Source organism: Falco biarmicus, chromosome 6 (genome assembly GCF_023638135.1).
Source record: "Falco biarmicus isolate bFalBia1 chromosome 6, bFalBia1.pri, whole genome shotgun sequence".
NCBI classification, from domain to species: domain Eukaryota; kingdom Metazoa; phylum Chordata; class Aves; order Falconiformes; family Falconidae; genus Falco; species Falco biarmicus.
The window spans coordinates 66,816,093-66,834,762 of NC_079293.1; the positions used below are offsets into that span (position 1 = coordinate 66,816,093).

Below are 18,670 nucleotides of genomic sequence, written 5' to 3' on the forward strand. Positions count from 1 at the left end.
GTTTCATTTTCAGGAGAACTGTCTTACAGATGATATTGGCATATCTACGTGGAAGGAGCAGGTTTACCTGTCACATAGTGCCTTGCTGGCAAAGAGCTGCCAGGCTGCAATGGAGCTAGCAAAGCACAGCGCTGAGATTCAGGACATGGCATTTCAGTATGGAAAGCACATGTCTATGAGTCATAAGGTACGCCTTTTCCTTTCGTTCTGGGATCTTCAATACAGAAGGACTTGTAAGATGTGTTGTTCTTGAGCTCTGTCATATGCTGCCACTGCGCTGTAGACTTTTGTCAGCAGGTCAGTGATGTTGAGAGATTTAACTGCTGCCTGGTGTGAAGTTGTTTGCAGAAACTGCTAGTATGAACAGTGCTTATGAACTGGCAAAATCACAGTTTGGCAACATAGCTTATTTTATTGAAGGCTCAGTAAACATCCCTCTGGTGCGTATTTCTTTAGCAGCTTAAAAAACTTTACCTTCTCTGCTCCTACGTTCTGCCCAAAGCCTCTGTCCCAGCAGCAGGAGATGCAGGAGGAAGCATGTGTATGTGTTGGGTCTCAGCTGCCACCACGCAGAGATTTGTATCAAGAGGCTCAGCTGCCTGCAGCAGCACACAAGCTGATGTATGAGCTGCAGTGTCTCAAGGACCTGCATATGTTCCCTTCTGAATAATCTGGAGGTAACTTCCAAAGGGGGAGCTGGAGGATAAGGAGGGAGGTCACCAGGGCTGGACAGGAGCAGCCCACACCTCTGCAACAGTAGGATTTCCCAGATGAAGCCTCTGACCTCCATTAGAAGTCTTTCAGTCTGCAGCTAAAGTTAGTCCAAAGGAAAATGCACACAATGTGGACCCTGGATCTCTGGCAGTCTTGTCTTGCCCTAAAGATTTGCTGCTAATGTCTTGTGCTACTTGCAAGTATAGATGCAGCTTGAGACAGGGAGACAGACCTCCTATCTACTTAGGCAGTTTCTAGTTCCTCCAGGAGAAGGAAGTGGTTTTGTAAAGTACGGCTTTACTGCCATAGAAATGCCACTATATGCTATTACAAGGTACAAATCTACCAGTAAATTGCTTCTAGTGCAAACTATAGCCTTAATATTTTGCGTATGCTGTAATACTAATACATTCACCATTGACACATAGTTGTGTATAAAGGATTGCATAATTTTCATAGAAAGCTCCTAGCTATGTAACATCTCCTTTGTCAGGAGGGTCACATTGCGTCAGCGTCCTTGGGTACTGAAGAGTAGAATGTATTACCCTTCACAGACTAAAAACTGATATTCTTCCCATCAAAGACTGGATCATTCTTTCCTTCATATTTTTTCTGCTTCCTGCCACTCAACAGTTGCCTACCTGGCTGTGTCCCATCACTTGCCCAGCTCTGCAAGCTGTCCTTTACCCGTTTCTTTGCAGATTCTCTACATGCTTCTCTTTACCACAACTTTCTGCCACTGCAATGCTTTCAACATCTTCCTATCCCTCCCCCAAACTTGAAAAAGTGCAAGCAAAGTACAAGTGTCAAAGCAGGAAGTGGTGAGTAGGTATAGAATCAGGATATGGACCTTGATTTGGTGAGTGGGTGGATAATGTATAGACTGTTCCTGGGAACTGAAGGAAGATGTTTTTCTCTTTCAGCTACATTCAGACCTTCAGCCATTTATTAAAGAATGTTCTAGTGACACCTTGTCCTTCAGTTTGAATTCTGCACCTGTGGTCCTCCATCAGGAATTCCTTGGAAGGGAAGCATGGATTAAACAGATCAGAGAGGTAAATTAAATCATTGTTCAGAATTTCTTAGTTTTGCCATTTGTATCTCTTCCTTTCTATACTTTCAATCCGGAAAGAAACTTGGAAACTAACAGTGGACAAGGCAACATGGAGGTTACCTCTGCTCTCCCATACTTAACACCTCTCTCTTACATGCTTTCAGGAGGGGGAAATCTAGGGACCTGATAGTTAAGCTCTGTCAAACTGCTGTGTGTCAGTGTAACAAGCAGATTCATTTGCGTGGAGCATATGTCTGTTCCTCTGCACTACTTGTGCAATCCCACATCTTCGCTTAAAGCTACTTCCACTGGCAGCTTAAAGCAGAGATCTTTGCATTACACTGGCTGAAAGGTAGGCACACTTTTTCTTCTGCCAACTTGGCTCTGGAAGCAGAGTTTTGGATGGGTGGGAAGATCTGGGGGACTTGGCTTCCTGACCACTACAAAATATTTGTGAGGTTTAGCTGGCCGATAACCTTATTCTTGGTTCTCTTAATTCAGCAGTTCTTTTCCTCTAACCCTTAGATGAGGAAGGCAGTAAGAATAAGATAGCTTTGTGGTGTAGACCTTTTTATGTGCCATGTAACATAGCAAGATTCAGGTCCATGAATGGCTTTCTGGCAGTTGCTGAAACACAGATAGATAACTGTAGAAGACAGCAGGGAGGGAAAGAGGGGAAAACACCAAAAGTACCAAAATTAAGCATTCTGTTGAGTTCCTGCATCAGTTGGACATGTTTTGTCTGTCTAAACAGCGGTGATGGCTACCATTTGGAAATTCCTGCAGTTTTTGCATAGAAAGTCCGCTGCCTTCAATAAGAAGCTAGCTCTGTGCAAGCATATTCATTCAAGATGTGCTTGCTGATGGCTTCTTTTCTTGCTGCTTTGAAAGCAGGATTCTCAAGTAGAGGGTGTGGAGTCTGAACCTCTGCCTAGTTCTGCGTTCATGATGGCCAGGTTGCAGCCTTCACATACCACAAGAAAGAGGTGTAGTTGCTTCAGCAGTGAAATTTTGGGAAGTATATGCAAAATCTACATTACAGTGGTGTGGAGCTGGGGGATCTTAAAGTGAAGCAAACCTTTCGTCAGTTTGATATTAGGGGCTGGTAGTTTATAGTGTGTGACAAGGAATTTTGGAATTCTACGATCTCATCACAAGGCTCATATGCGAGTTGAATATAAATGGATTTGGATGATTGTAGTTGGAGAATAATGGTATTGCCACAGCACAGTGAATAAAAGCTTTGAAACAATTTCCCATCTGCAGAATCTAGAGGAGGTTGCAGGGCGCCGGGAGTACCGTCTGTTTGCTTACTAGTTCTCAATCCAAAAATGGGCATTATAGAAGCAACGGAGCAGTTCTCTCTGAAGGCGGAGGATGGGGAAGTGGCATGCACTATGCAAAAGTATTTACTAACTACTACTTCAGCTCAATGCAAAGTGGACACCGCATCCAGGAGCCTTTCTTGGCTTGTGCTGATTTAGGAAGGAAAATTACTTTTCATTAACTACAGGCTCTTTGAGATGTCATCCATCCTCACATTCACTATGTGACATTCTGTGTAGGCCAAGCATTCAAACCAGGCTTGCTCACGTTGGCAGTACTTGTAAGAGTGTGCTCATAAGCAACCCTCTTGCGCAGTGTCATTTTTGTGGTTCCAATAGGGAAAGCAACGCACAGCACACTCAGTCCCTGTCAGGTAGAATTTTTCTTAGCGGCTGAGTTTATGACGAGGCATATGGAAATCATGTTATGAACCTTTAATTACTGCTAAGTAACCTCACTTTCTCCTTTGATTATTTGCCCGTATAAGCATCCATACAATGGATTAAAGGCAGCAGCTCCCCTTGGCGGCTTCCTCCTCCTGCAGGAAGGTCTTGGAGGTCAAGGAAATGGAGGTAGAGAGCCCCATTGCACCTAGTAGCCTCCACAGTGGTATACTGCTCAGAAAGCATGTGGCTGGGACTCAGTGGCTGTCATGCGTATCTTAGATGAAAGCTGTCTTTGGAGGGGTCATGAAGGATGCCTGAACTGCTGTGGAGTGCCCAGAACTTGCGTGATTGTCTCACCACAGTTCTCTTGTCAGAGGTCCAAATACAGCTGCTGTTCCCAAAGTAGCCTTTGAGTGATAGCTATGTGCACCTTTCTGCTGCTGAACTGAAGACCTTTTAAAAGCCCCCTTGTCTCTTCATTTGGAAAAAGCAAAACACATCGGACATCCAGGTGCAGAAGGTTGCATCAATGCTAAATATATGTGTTTTGAGAAGAGTAGGTTCTGATTTTGATGAAATGTAGAGACTGCCTTAAAAGGGACTTGGGAAATGTATAGGGGGAAGCCTTGTCATAGGAAGAAAAAACTGTGTAGAGAAGTGTGTGTGTGTGCATATACATGTGTACGTATATATAGACACACACACAAATTATCTGTAAAGCCCCACATCTCTCTTGTTCTCACTGACTTCACCACCAACACCCTCTATCTTTGTGCATTTAAAACTAAAATGCTCACTGAACTGTTTGGTCAAGTGTCTGTTTTAAAAGGAGTATGGGTTGAAGTAGAGTCCTGAAATGTTTGGGGGAAAAAACCTGCAAAACACCAACACCCCCCAAAAAACCAAACAAAACTCCCCCAAAAAACAAATCACAAACCACCACCCAACCTTAAATGGTTCCTATGAAACACTGTAGTAGACTAAGAAATACCTGAATGCTCTTCTTCAGATGAAGTGTTGTGATAGCTGCTGAATGCAGTCCCGCTGAGCTTTTGGAAAGCCTTGTATTCTTAAAATTTGGCAGGTAATCCAGGATTATCTGATGTAGGATTTCCTAGGGAGAAGAGGGAGAAAGGGAGAAGAGTTGGTCACTTTTAGCCACTTCAGATACCTCTCTCTAGACAAGAGCAAAAATTCTGGCTCCAACATCTAAGCAGTGAGATACAAAAGATCCAAGTTTGAGTGAGAAAATTCAGCAGAATCCCTCAAGAACAGGTCTAGAATCCATCTTAGCTCATAGCATTCATAATTTTAAAAAGGATAAAGTCAGAAACTAGAACCATTTCATAGGCCAAGGTAATCCATGTGCCTTTCACCATATCTTTCTGAGCATTCTCTGAAGGAGCAGGGCTGAAAGAAAAGCATTTATCAAATGCTTTGTGAAGCATTTCTCAAGAATAGATTTTAAGACATGTAAAAGGGACCATCTCATCTGAGAAAGCAAAGTCAGTCTTGGAAAACATCCTGAAAACATGTTCCAAAAACATTGTTTTAAACCGTCCGCTTGTGGTCTGCTGATGCATTTTGAGTAACTTCAGGGATCCTTCTTCCTGGCAAGGTGAGTTGATTTCACACCACCTCATTTGTTAATGAAAAATGTCAGGGTATTACCATCTCTCACTGCTGGCACATGGCGATCTTTGGTGTTCAGGAGGAAGGCTGAGCCGAGTTGTCTGTTCATAGGTCTAATATGCTAGTAAGTGGATGCTTTTCTTTGAGGGCTCAGAGCCCTGACATTCAGAGGCTGAGCCCCCCAGCCAAGCAGTGAGACCTAGAAAGTTACCGGTTTGACAAGAGTGCATACCTTTTGCAAATCAGGCTTAATACCTTTGAGGAAGCTACACCAGATGCAGAAGTCTGATGTAAAAGGAAAAAAAAGATCTGTGTGTCTGAGATCAGGGTCAGAAATTCAGAGCCGAACTACTAAGAAAGAAAAAAAAAACAAAGGTGCAGTTGTAGTAAAGGCGGCTTAGGAAACAGATAAGGCTGCTGCTTGTAGAAGCACAACTGCCACTGACGTGAATACTTGAGAGGAACAGAGCATGAGAAAACATTCTTACTGTTTGTAATGTGTCTTAGACACAGGAGGAGGCATGCTGAGCACACCTCTTCTGGCATCGCTAAGACTAAAAAGCATCTTCCTCAAACATGTTGGCAAATTCTCCACTGCGGTGTGAATCTGCGTATAGGCAATCATTTGTTAAAGAACATATTTCTGGTGTGTTCTGATATACAATATAACTGCTAGATATATTTTGAAGAAGCAGTAAGATCCAACCGGTATGAATAAAAGTTGGCAAATCAAAGAGCTGGGAATACACAAATAAGGAAGCAGTTATTGGCAGTGGTTTTGCTACTCCCAAATGCTATCAGGCTGTTTTCTTAATATGCATTCCAGAAAAGCTGACTCTTAAGAAGCTTAAAGAGAGTAGTAAAGAGATTTTGTGGATCAGTCCCCTTTCTCCTTCAGAGAAGTCAGTTTTGTTATCTACTGTTTTTCTTCCTGCTCTGCTTGCTTAGTCTCTTGTCAGTTCTTTTTTCTATTTTATTTTTCCTCCTTTACAAAAATTATTTTCCAGATCTGTGCCATCGCGGCAACATCTCATCAAAGCTGTGCTTGCCACACTGTTCCTCTTCAGTGCAAGCCTCAGCTCTTCGCCTTATGCCAGCTGGCCTGCTGCTCTCTGAAGTCCCCATAGGGGACATGGAGAGGTAGTGGTCCAAGATGTAGATCTTTTCAGGAGATGCATTCCAGAAGACCTGAGGTTTGTGGTCTTCCCTTGTGGAGGCCAGAGGGAAAGAAATACGTGATTTTTTATTTTTTTTTTTCTCAGTGTGCCTGAAAAGAGAGGAGCTGGAGTTGGATGAGGTGATAATGATACAGCTGGATCTGACCTAAGGGAAGGGCTTCAGGGTGGTTAAGCAGGAATGTTCTGTGTCTGGCAGAGCACTGCCACTGGGTGAGAGAGACATAGACATCTCTTCTACAACATACTGTTACAAAGCTGAGGAAGCTGGACTACGTACTTTCACGCATCTGGGCCAGAAGAAATGTAAAATTTACCCATACTTCTTTCTGAATGTGTTAGAAGTTACAGGTTGGTTATATGTATCTGCTGCTTAAAGGTGATGCTGATACTTAAATACAATTTTAAACCAAAAGCACCTCTAACCTAGGTCTAATAGCATTGACGTAGTCCTGACATCCCCTTTTGAGAGCCCTAGAATCACTTGTGTGCAAATCACTATAGGTACACAGAGAGTTCTCTTTTAAGAAAATAAATCCTGTTACTGCTGATATGAAATATAGCTTATTTCAGAGTCTCATGGGAGAGATTAATTCATGCAAACAGCAACATTTCTTGAGACCAAAACATTTTGGATTCAACAAATGTTTAACTACAAGTCTTACTCAATGTAATTTTTAGGCTTTTTATTATCTGCAGCTCTCATCTGAAACAGACTTATGTTGTATTTTAGTTTTTTTCATATCAAATTCCTAAAGAAAGTCAGTTTATGTTTAAAGTAGTCACTTTTTCAGTTGCCTTCTTTATTCTTGCAACTCTAGTTTTGTAGTATGTAATGTCTTATATAAAATCTCTCTTTCTCTTTAAGGCACAAGGAAAAGGAAATATAATGGACTACAAGAAGGTTAGTAAATTATATTTACATCTCCTTAATGTTTTTAATGTTTCTTGTAATATTTTCAAGGATATTCTTGACAGTTTAGAGAAACTTCCTTATTAAAATCATGTTACAGTTTGTGCATGTGTATATGGAAAAGCATCTAAAATTGCTTTACTGAATTAAATATTTGTCAGTGTATTCTGTATTTTGACTGAAATTATTTCATATTTTGGATCCTTCCTATGAAATTTATAAACTTGCAGTGTTCTTAGAATAAAAGGAAAGAAAAGGGAAAAAGCCCTTCAAATTGTGTATTTTGAGCAACTGACTTCAGCCAGAAAGCACGTGATTTTACTAGCTCCGGGTAATCGTCTCTTATACAGGCACAGGTATTATGTGTTTAGTAATGACAGCGAAAAATTCTTCATGGTTTTTGTGGGCTCAAACAATAACCAACTTGTTTTTTTATAGAAGCCAGTTTCAAAACTACTATGTCATGTCCCTCTCTTCTGTGCTTCTTCATTTAAAATAAAAGTGGTCATTAGTTACATCCATGCTAAATGAACCCAGTAACATGTAGCTCATTCCAACATAGTAGCTTGGCCACCACGTAGAATCATAGAATGGTTTGGGTTGGAAGGGACCTTAAAGATCACCTAATTCCACCCACCCTGCCATGGGCAGGGACACCTTCCACTAGACCAGGTTGCTCAAAGCCCCATCCAACCCAGCCATAGCCAATTAGAAGGCATGTTGTGCAGTACAAATTAGTATTTCTTTTTTGCCCTTTGCTGTGTTGTCTTTGTTTCTACATCGCTAGAGTCAGTGCTGTGCATGTGGCTCAGTCTTTTCTTCTAGTATCAAAGACCCCTTGTATCTTTCTATTCAGTTGCTAGAATTACTTGAACCTTCTTAATCAAACCTGGGGGCTTGTTTCTCATTGAGCCTCCAAAATGTCTCCTCTTTAATTTTGTAAAAGCAAAGGTCACGAAAACTAGCTGTAGAACTTCTGAAAAATTGTATTATTTTTGTTCTTTTAATTTTTTATGAAACTTCAGTGTGCCTTTTAGTTGAGATAAAAATGTTTTGCCTTTAGTTGAATTCATAAATATATGTATACAAAAATTGTTAGCCATTTAGCCTGCTTAAGAATATTTTACCTTATTTGCTGTAGCTTTCAGTTAAAATAATGAATGAAGGTAAACTTGAGAAATTGAGAGCCACTCATTTAACATGCCTCTGTAAAGGGCAAAGGTCTTACTTTATTTCAATTTTGAGACTGCTCAAGAATTTTTAATTGTTATTTTGATGTATGTTACAGTAAAATGGTATTCCTGATTTTTTTCACTGACAAAAAATACCTGGATGTACTAGTAAATTTAATGAGGGCTAGAATTTAAATACTTCCTTAGGTCTGGGACTGTCATGTCAATATAAGGTCACTATGTTCTGCAAAATTTTTTAGTATTTTTTTCTCCCTAGCTTTTCTCAATCTTTTTATCAGAAGAACTTTGATATCACAGGTGGCTTATATTTTAAGGCCTGTTTCTGAAAATATTTTCTCTTGAGTTTTTAACTTTTCTTTTTTTCCTACACCATCACACTTCATTCAGACAAATTATTGATCCATCATTGTGGTATTTGAAAGACTCTTCCAGAGATGAAAAGATAGTTTCAGCTCTGTTTTAGTGGTGTTTCTCAGATAACAAAAGAGAAGATACCAATATATGGCAGGAAAAAAATTAATGTATGTCATTGAAAGTGACAGCAACTTTCCTGTCACCCTCATTTGTGTGGGGGATTTTGGCAAAAATCGCAGACTTTTAAAATCAAAAAGCTTTTATCCATTCTACATCTACTTTACATGCAAGATAAGCTGTGTAATTCTAAAACAACAAATTGAGATTCTTAGTTTAATTGTTACTATTTTATAATATTGATTAAAAACTCTCCACTGATGTCAAGGCCTTAATGGTGCTTGGCACTCTACAGGCTTGTTAAATGAGTGTAACAAAGGCACAACTAGTAGCAGAAATGAGTAAGCTAAGAATAATTCTTGTTTTCTGGCCAAGGCTCTAAAACAATTGCAAGATAAGGCTAAATAAAGAAATAAATCCTCTGTTTTGCAGCCAGTGAGTATGCAACTGAAAGGATTTGTTTTTCTCCTAAATGTAGTATTCAGAAAAGATAAATGCAGTCAAGTGAAAGAGGACATAGCAAAAAAAAATATTTTTTTAACTGTAGTCCAGTTCTTTTGCTCTGCTGTCTTACAGAGGCCTTTCATGCAAACTGGCATGGGAAATATGGTACCTCAGCATAGTATGCTGTGACATTGTTGGTTTGTATATGAAACACTATGCATGGCGTTAACACAGGGAGCAGATTTTGTACAGAACTGGAAGTAGCATAAGGCAAGAAGTGGTAGATCCAGCCAGCCATTCATATGCTGCGCGGCCCTAATGTCTTGACTTCCTATATGGTAGGAAAGAGGGAAGAAAAATGGGAAAGGTCACTTTCGGAAACAAGGAGGTTTCTCAGTGGTAGCCCACTGTCATGCAAGTAATAAATAACAGTACACAGTGCCATCCAGTTGTGTTAGCAAGTCGTAGGACTCCCCTTCCCCAGCTCACCATTGACTACCGTGGTCAGTGCATTCATCCTGCTGCGGTGTTGTCTGCAGAGCAGGTTTGTAGTCCCATGGCATAAATGATGATAGTCCTGCAGTTCTGATTTTTTCAGTGAGATGTGTCTTGAGACTATAGGCCATAGACTGTTCGCTCTCTTGCTCCTGAAATGCAATAAAGAGTTAAAAACAGATTGTTGTTGTTTGTAGATGCTTATGACCTGTGGCTGTCTTCCATGAAAATTTGTCATCTTTGTTTTGGAGCAGCCGTTGCCATTGGTTGCTTTTGTTATGTATATTAAAAAAAACAGAATAGCCTGTGATTTAATGAATATAGGGGGTTTTAGATGTATTCCTAATATTACAAAAGCAGCCAAAACCATTCAGAAGAAGCAATTTTATCCTTTGTTGGAACTAACCATATCTGAATTACCAAGGTGTACATCCAGTACCAAAAATCAGTTGTATCTTTATTTGTAGTCAGTGGGTATTTTCCATGGCTGCTTTGGGGTGAGAATCCAGCACAACTTTTGTTTCATTAAAGCAAACTATTACCACATCTTGTAACATAAAGATCAAGTTAATTGCTTGTGTATGCTAAGATGACAATTAACAATCACTGTTTGCATTGATATGATTTAGGAAAGTCATGCTTTTTCTAAAGAAGTCATCACTTCACTACCATTGTTTAGATTTAAAAACCAGTGAGCCTTGTTAAGTTCGTTGTGAAAGACATGGAAAGGCATAAGGAGGAGGAGCTGGTGTCTCTTCTAAAATATTAAAGGATCTGTACAATCAATCAGTGTCTTGGGGTGACTTGTAATTTTTTGGCAAAGTGTACTACAAGGACTGCGTAACAGCTGGAGTAGCAGCGTTCCCTGTAAACAAGCCATCCTTCCTCTGCTGTTGAGAGTGGCTCTCTCCAGATTTGGTCTCTTTCGAGGTAGGGTGTTTTTGAAGTAAAAACAGAATTTTCCTGTTTGTCAAGTGAGTAAGGAAAATAAATTATACTCTACTAGCGGAGGTTTCAGCAGGGCATTTGGGCCGTTTAAAAATGCACTTCTAAACCTTTTGTATAGAAAAAGTTTCTAAGAAAATACTGGGTAAATACTGTCCCAATTTCAAATGGCATATCACGCTGCATATAGCCAACACAGATTTTAAACATAAATAATAAAAAAATTATGACATGATGAAGTGATGCAATTAAATGATTGTCCAGCCCATTTTGAGAAGGAAGAGCATAGCCCTGTGTCCAGCCACAAAAACTGTAAGAGTGAATGCTGAGATGTTCCAAGGTACTTAAAAATCAAAGGAAAAATTTGACAAAATTGATCTGCTAGCTGTGAAACACGTCAGTACCTTTCAAAGTAACATTTCAGCAGCCTAAAGCATCAGTGTTTGAGTATGGTGTTCCCACAAAAGAGAAAACAAATTTGGAAAAGTCAGTACAGAACACTGCAAACACTTGGAGAATTATTCAGTCATTCAGCCACAGATCAATTTAAATTTTGTGGTTTGGGATTTCTTTTTGTTTCAGTGAGTACAGTGTACTTCAGAAGTGTAGAATGTTGTAGCTCACTTCAAGATCAGAGAGAATGCATGATGTTTGAAGATTTCAGTACGTAACAAATTTAGCTGTTTAGGATCATTCTTCTAAAACAACAAAACAAAAATTCTCAAGTTACTTGTTGATATCTTGTCACTGAAATAATCCTAAATTTGGCCATTGTTTAAAAAACAATATAAAAATTAAGAATTTCAATGTTCTCATTTTCCCTTTGCCCATAAAGTCCAGTACAGCCAAAATACTCACCACATATTCAGGGAGTCTTCCCCCCTGAGATTTGTGGTTCCCTACAGGTAAGAGTTACCTGAAAGGAATCTTCTTTCCTTTGGCTAGGACATAAGGCAATAATATCTTGACAGAGAAGATTTGAAGTTAGTTGTCTTTGTGTTTGGACACCTGCTTAGTTTTTGTCTCCTTTAATTCTTCAGTCACCAAAATGCAGCAGTCCCTAGCTTGCCTCTGGCTTCTCACTGCCCCCAGAGAAGCCGTTCTGTCCAACAGCAGTCCAGAGCAGTTGGTGTGAAAGGCAAATACGTAACTTCTGTAATATGGATGAGAAATTTTCTTTCAACCTTTTTAAAACAAAGCGACTGGGAAACATAGTACTTTGAACTCTGTTCATGGGATCAGACAATAATTTAAGTTGGATGCCCCTCTGGGGCATGTCTGGTCCAACCTCTCTCTCAAAGCAGAGCCAGTGTGGGTTTGCTCAGTTGAGTTTTGAGTATCTGCAAGGACAGAGGTTTCACAGCCAACCTGAGCAACCTGTTCCAGTGCTCGACCTCCCTCCCCGTGGAAGAAAATTTCCTTGCATCTAATCAGCATTTCCCATGCTGCAGCCTGTGTCATTTCCTCTCATGCCTTCCATGTACACCTCTGAGAAGAATCCAGTTCTTACTCCTGCCCGTGAGGTGGTTGGGACAGCAATAACAGCCTTCTCAAGGCTGAACTGAGCAATTCCCAGCATTTCCTTGCAGCCCACGTACTGCTCCAGCCCTGTATCATTGGCTAGCCTCCCACCACGCTTGCCATGGTATGGCAATGTCTTTCATTTAGTGGGAAGCCCAAAATTGGGCACAGCACTCCAGACATGATCCCACAAGCCCCAAACAGGGGGAAGTAATTCCCGAATATGCTTGCCTACACAACCAAGAAAGTGGTTGATGGCCTTTCCTGCAAGGACATGCTGCTTCAAGGGGAAAAAAAAAAAAAAAAAGGTGTGTAGATAAGTAACTGAGAAGGAAAAATAATATGGTTGGAACATCAGAAAAACAGGATGTGGACCTCTTGGCTTGTTGGTCATTGATTTAAATCTAGCTGAATGTTATCAAATCTGTTTAGAGGCAGCTTGTGTTGGATGACCATATAGTACTGTATGTGAAACTAGGGTTTGAGATTCACCACCACCATTTCATTAGTCTTTGTACATTTGTAACAAATCGCTAGAATCTAAAAACTGTCTAGACCCTGTCAAGGTGACTATCCCTTATGAATGTGCCTAATAATTGAAATAAAAAAAGCCCAACAAAAAAAAAAAAAAACATATGTTAAACCCTGCTACAAAATAGGAGCAGGAATCTGAATTCACTATGATGGTACATATGGTATGACCTAGACAGCACAGATTTTGTTATTCACTTAACGTTCTACGGCAGGAAAAGTTTTAATGTCTTACTAGGTCATAAGCTGAGGGGTGGGACACACAAACATACTCTTTTGGTTTTATGGTAGACTCAGACATTTAAGTCAGTGAAAAGAGAAGGAAAGTTCTCATCCGTACCTTCTAGAGCCCTAACCCATGGGATTCCTCCAAATAGGTCCTTGAAGAGGCCAAAGGTAGCTCTTCTGAACTCCAGGGTTATAACCCTACTTACTGCCCACCTTGGTGTTGCTGTTGCTTTTTCCTTAGATTCCTAGAACAGCCTTCAGAGATAAAACTTCAGGGTTCTGAGTTTCATGTGTACCAGGCAAAACTGTCAAGTCTGGTCATTATATGAATATATTGAGGAAAATGGAAGGTGCTGAAGGAAAACAGTGCTGGTACATTGCAGGGAGCATCACTTCTCATCTGAGTCTTAACTTGGCTGCGCTATTGCAAGACTGTTCTTTAAGCTGAAATTAAATAACAAACACCAGTCAGTGATTTTTGCAGATTCTTGGCACCTTTAGAATAAAGTAGACCTTTAGTGCCAATGGTCTGAACAAAAGCTTGAAAGTTAAAATGAAGTATTCCAGTATATCTAGCAGTTCAGCTGGAGAAAAGTGTGTTGAAGCAATCTATTTTGACTTGTATTCACTTCTAACTAGTGAATGCTACTCTGAAGAAGATTGTGGGTTTTTTAATGATGGATGAAATTGTTCCTGCAACTGGAAGTACATTTGATGTACAAAGTGATGCCATATAAGTACAAACTAAAATAGCAGATTCCTTTATTTAGACGAAATTTATGAGGGAGTTTAAAGTTCATAAAGTAACAAATAAAAGCAGTTCATTTTGCTTTTCTGTTTATTTGCCTCAAAAATTAGCTGTTCCTATCCAAATGAAATTAAAAAAATAATACATCTAAACTGGGTACATTGATTTATTTTTTTTTTTCCCTGTGTATTTAGTTTGTGAAGTTCATTACGTAAAAATCATTGAAGCTCAAAAATTGAGTGTGAAAGTGTAACTGCAACACAACTAACGGTACAGCTAAGTCTTAAATTAGTTTCTCCTGCATACAGCAGGGCTACTGAAGCCAGGGTTCCTGTGGAGTTATACGCTGTATTTTTTTAATAGCTATCCCACTACAAGAAGCCCAATTTGTACTACTTTTTTTTTCTTTTTTTTTTTTCTTTTTTTTCTTTCCCTCCTCAGCTGAGATAGAGGTGGCATGCAGTCTGATTAATCCAGACCGGTTTGCCTCAGTGTGTGCTTATTTGAGTTGATTGGCTGCTTCTGCAAATGGAATATAAAACAAGTAAGTTCCTAAGGACTATAAATTGTTCATTACTTAGGATGATTTCTGACTGAGAAGCTGAGGAAGGAGCTTGCCATATGAGCAGGTATCTTTCATTTTGAGCTGTCTGATTTTTGTATAGTGATTCCTCTGCGTATAATTTGACACGAGCTTTGCAGTTGTTTTGGCTTCAAGGCGCTCTGTGTGTCTGAGGGCTTACACAAGAAAAGTGTGTAAATGGATTCTGTCCTTGCATTAGAACTCTGCCTTTCCAGATTTCAGTGTTAAGAGTAAATCATAGTATGTATATGCAATCATACATGCTTAAGCTAAGCTCCCCTGACCTTTGACCAATTTGAAGACTTTTCAGGAGCTACTTTCTTTCCTGTTTACATCTCAATATATACTTATATGAGTATTACAAGTGTGCTAAACCTTTGTAATGAGCTTTATCATATCAGCAGGGTTTGTTTCAAGATGTGTGGGTTCTACCATCTCGCAAAGTAGTTCCTCAAGGAAGGGGAAAGAGCTTTTCACACTGCTAGTGTACTTCCTCTCACCTGTCCCCACCTCTGCTGTAGAGCTGTGGGTATATGGCTGATTCTCATTCGTTAGAAGATGTGTTGAATTAGCTGTGCAATGCATTTATGCCTCAGGACAAGTTCCTTTCTGGCACACAGTGCAGCAAGATTCTAACTGAAGTGGAGAATAAAATTTTTATGAACTGGGACTTGAACACTCAAGTGCTGTAATATGCTTTCAGCTAATTTCATCTTTAAATACAGATAATTAATCCACTTCAGTTTGTATTCAGATAAGAAACATCATTCATTCTGTATGAATGCAAGTATCTAAATAAAATGGTTGACTTCCAATTTGGTCATAGCTTAGGGGTTGGGGGTTTTTACGTAATTTAAACTTGATAGATAAATATAACCTTATCTCTTTGGTTTTAATCACTTGTAAATTAATTGGGACATTGGGCTGTGTATTGGAGGAAAACATAATTTATAAAACCTTGTTTCTGTAGATAACCTGCATTCAAGAAGAGCCCTTTTTTTAAAAGCCGATACAGTGCTGTAAGCCAGCTATGAAAGCCAGGTGGGGCACATTAAAGATCATTAAATGCTGTCATGCTTTTGGGATAATTAAATCCTGAAGATCCACCTGGCCTTGGTTCCCAGGCTCTGGCATGAGGCTTCAGGCTGGAGTTGGTCTGGGGACACCTGTATTTTAGGGTAGAAAACATAACAGTGTTTCATGACAGTCTCATGATGCTGTTCAGGAAAAAAAAATAATTAAAAATAAAAAAGCCCTTAATAAGTGTGATTACTATTTAGAGCTTCAGCTAAGTTGAGGTACTGGGAAAAAACAACATGTTTTGTTTGTCATTTTTGTTTGTGTTATTTCATAGGAAATTTAACCTGTCATTTACCCAAGTTTTTTAGGTGCCAAATCTTTCCAGCAGCTTGCCATGAAATGTCTGTTACTCCATGAAAATATTTTGTTTCTCATATGGTGTATCACCAAACCACTGTCAGATTTGCTAGCCTCACTGAGAAGGTTGTTTGCATGGATATAGCTCAATACGATAGTTTTAACACATCCCATTTTACTGACTGAATTTGCTTTTGTCCACTACAACAAAGGTAATCATATAAATAGAAACTTGCATTACAAAAGACAAGAATTCAATGTGTGTCATCCTGTGCCTGTTTCCAAAAGCGGGATGGAATGGGTGTTCATAAAATCCAGGTTTTCACTGCAGAAAATGAGAGCGCGAGCGAGCAGCTGGTCTGCCAGTTCTGCACAAAAGCTCTCGGGCAGTGGCTTAGGTATGAAATGCCCAGATATTTATTTTATTTTTTTTTAATTAAGTGTGCCCTTTGGAGAGCCGGCATCTTTCAGGTAATGAAGTAATGGGTGATGCAGTTTAAAATACCCGCAGTTTTGCTGTAGTGGCAAGCCAAGCCAGAGCAGCTGAGAGTATTTAGGAGCTTTGTCTGGCTGCTTTGGTGTTTGCCTGTCCCTCGGGAAGGGGCGGCGGATGCCCTGTGCTCTGGGCAGTGGTTGCCCGCCGGCACTGCCGAAACCCACCCCGTTGTGCCTATGTTTTCTGACAGCTGCAGGAAGCCATCAAGGCTGGCAAAGGTGTGACTTCTGCCATCGACCTCTGCCGCTGCCACGGAAACAGAGCGCTGGCAGCCCTCGAGCGCTTCCCTCCCTCCGAGGCCAGGGCAGCCTTGGCCAACATCGTCTGTGCCGTGACCAGGTTTCCCTGACCCGCCGCCCTGGGAGGAGCCGCTGTCCCTCCGTCGGTGGGAGCAGCCCGGCGGGGACCCCGGCAGCACCCCTGCACCACCGGTCACCTCGTCGTCCCGTCCCGACAGAGGAACGCGCGCCGGCTGCCTCTGCCGCCAGCAAAATTCAGGAGGGGGAAGAAAAAAGGTCACAGGCGGCTTTCGCTTGCCGTGCCAGAAGCGCACTTGAGGCTGCACCAGTAGAAATAATTAATGAGTCCCGTTTCCGTGACCTCAGCAAATGGACAGGAAATAAGTGGGTATTGATTGGGCACCGGTGGGGACGGCGCCAGGGCGGAGGCCGGTGGTTTTCCTGCCAGAGGGAGGGGATGGAGGGAGGGACGTGGAGATCCAGGTGTCACAAGAAACCTGCTCAAACCTGCCCGGAGGGAGCAAGCCGCTGAAGCCAGGAATTAACGTACCCGCTTATCGAGGGGAAGGGCAGTTCGGGGGTTTCATGGGGGGAAATCCTCTCTCTGTCTGCATGCGGTCGTGTCTCTTCACACTGTTTTTATGTATTCAAATGTAAAATTACCCTGTGCCTAATGCTTTCCGTATTTGAGAAACTTGCTGAGAAAATGTGTCAAGCATGGTAAGTAGGAGCTTTAAAATATTTAATCAAATATTAATTTGGCTCTGTTGAGGGAACTGATTGCCCGGGTTTTATACTGCGTGTATATAATATGTTGCTCTAGGTCAAAGAATGAGGTTTTTCCAGCTCTTCGGGGGGAGGGAATATCCCTCCCTCAGATCCAGCGGTTTATTTCAACACAGTCTTACACAAAAGAATTTCCTAGGCTTGTGACATTTGTGTTCATTTAAGCCAAATAAATGTTAATTTATAAAGCTAGACATCGGCCTTTGGCAGAAAGGAAGAAGGAGTGCTCTTCTGTGAGTACAGTCTTTCACCGCACTGAATAAATGCAGAAAATACTGGAGAAGTTCTGAACCTCAGTGTGTTGAATTTGAAAGTCCAATTACAGACAGCATGTAAGGTGTATCAGAAGCCTGCAACTGGAGACCGTCTCTGTTTTGTTCATAGGAGATGATTTTTGTGGTTTGCATGCATGCAATCCGAGAGCGCCGTTGACAAGAAGGCTGAGTTTACATAAATGATCTAGATTGAGACTCAGCTACCTTTCTTCCTTCTGTGGTGTAATTACAGCCCAATCTGGAGACAGCTAGCACAGCAAACAGATTTCATTACATCCCTCACTCAAACACCAAGTGGAGTTATTTCTGTTAAATTCTCTCCTCCTTTCTTCTCCCCCTGAACTCCTTCCCCCTGTCACACAGCTTGTTTGTCATAGACCAGCATGTTGCATTCCACCGAATGCAAAATATAAATAAAAACTGTCCTCTAAAAATATACTGAAAATACATCCTCCATAATGTACATAATATTCTGTGTAATATATGCCTATATTATAATAAGCAACCTTGAGAGACAATCTTTGTTTAGGAGCAGCATCCAGAACTTAGGACTCACTTTGTTACGGAGAGTGGCTTCAATACCAGACCCCTTCTTGTTTGCACTTTCTTTCTCCTGCCTGCCCTGGCATTTTCTGTCTTCCCAAGACTCTGGTACTTCCGCCTGAGTTTGTGCTGTTGCTGCAGCAGGAAGGCTGGAGGTGGAACAGGGGCGCCAAGAAGGATGGATTAGCCCAGGCTGTGGCAGTCATAGGCATCTGCCTTAGCTAACCACTGTACGTTTTCACCTGTGAAGTCCTCTGAAGTTTTGCAAACATAAAACTAGTGCTTGGAAGAAATACCTAAATTCAACTAGAATCATATTCCAGCTTTGTTTGGCCCTGTTTTTTACATACTACAGGCAGTAGGAGCCATACATCATCTTGTCTTTGTCTTACATCTACAATAATTGGTTCATAATGATTTAGGGCTACAAGAAGCTAGAGTCTGCTGGAGATATTTTGAGCCATTTCACCTCAGCTGCATGAAAGAAATATCAAAACGTACTGCAAAACTGTGTACACTTGGTTTATTTTTTCATGAAAGTACAATTTTTTTTATTTGTACTTTTTACTAATAAAGGGAAATTGGCAAAAACTAA

The 18,670-nt window shown here is 40.7% G+C and overlaps 1 protein-coding gene across 3 annotated transcripts in view; it reads left to right on the top strand.

Moving 5' to 3' along the window:
* PDSS2 (decaprenyl diphosphate synthase subunit 2) overlaps window positions 1-18,670 on the top strand; it is a 120,141-nt gene extending 101,471 nt beyond the window's left edge. For 2 of the 3 annotated variants that reach the window (XM_056343775.1, XM_056343774.1), the window contains 4 exons: window positions 14-187; window positions 1,638-1,769; window positions 7,156-7,191; window positions 16,423-18,670. In XM_056343775.1, coding sequence (XP_056199750.1) covers window positions 14-187; window positions 1,638-1,769; window positions 7,156-7,191; window positions 16,423-16,581 — 501 coding nt within the window. In that variant the 3' untranslated portion in view covers window positions 16,582-18,670. The other variant, XM_056343776.1, reaches the window with a different exon arrangement.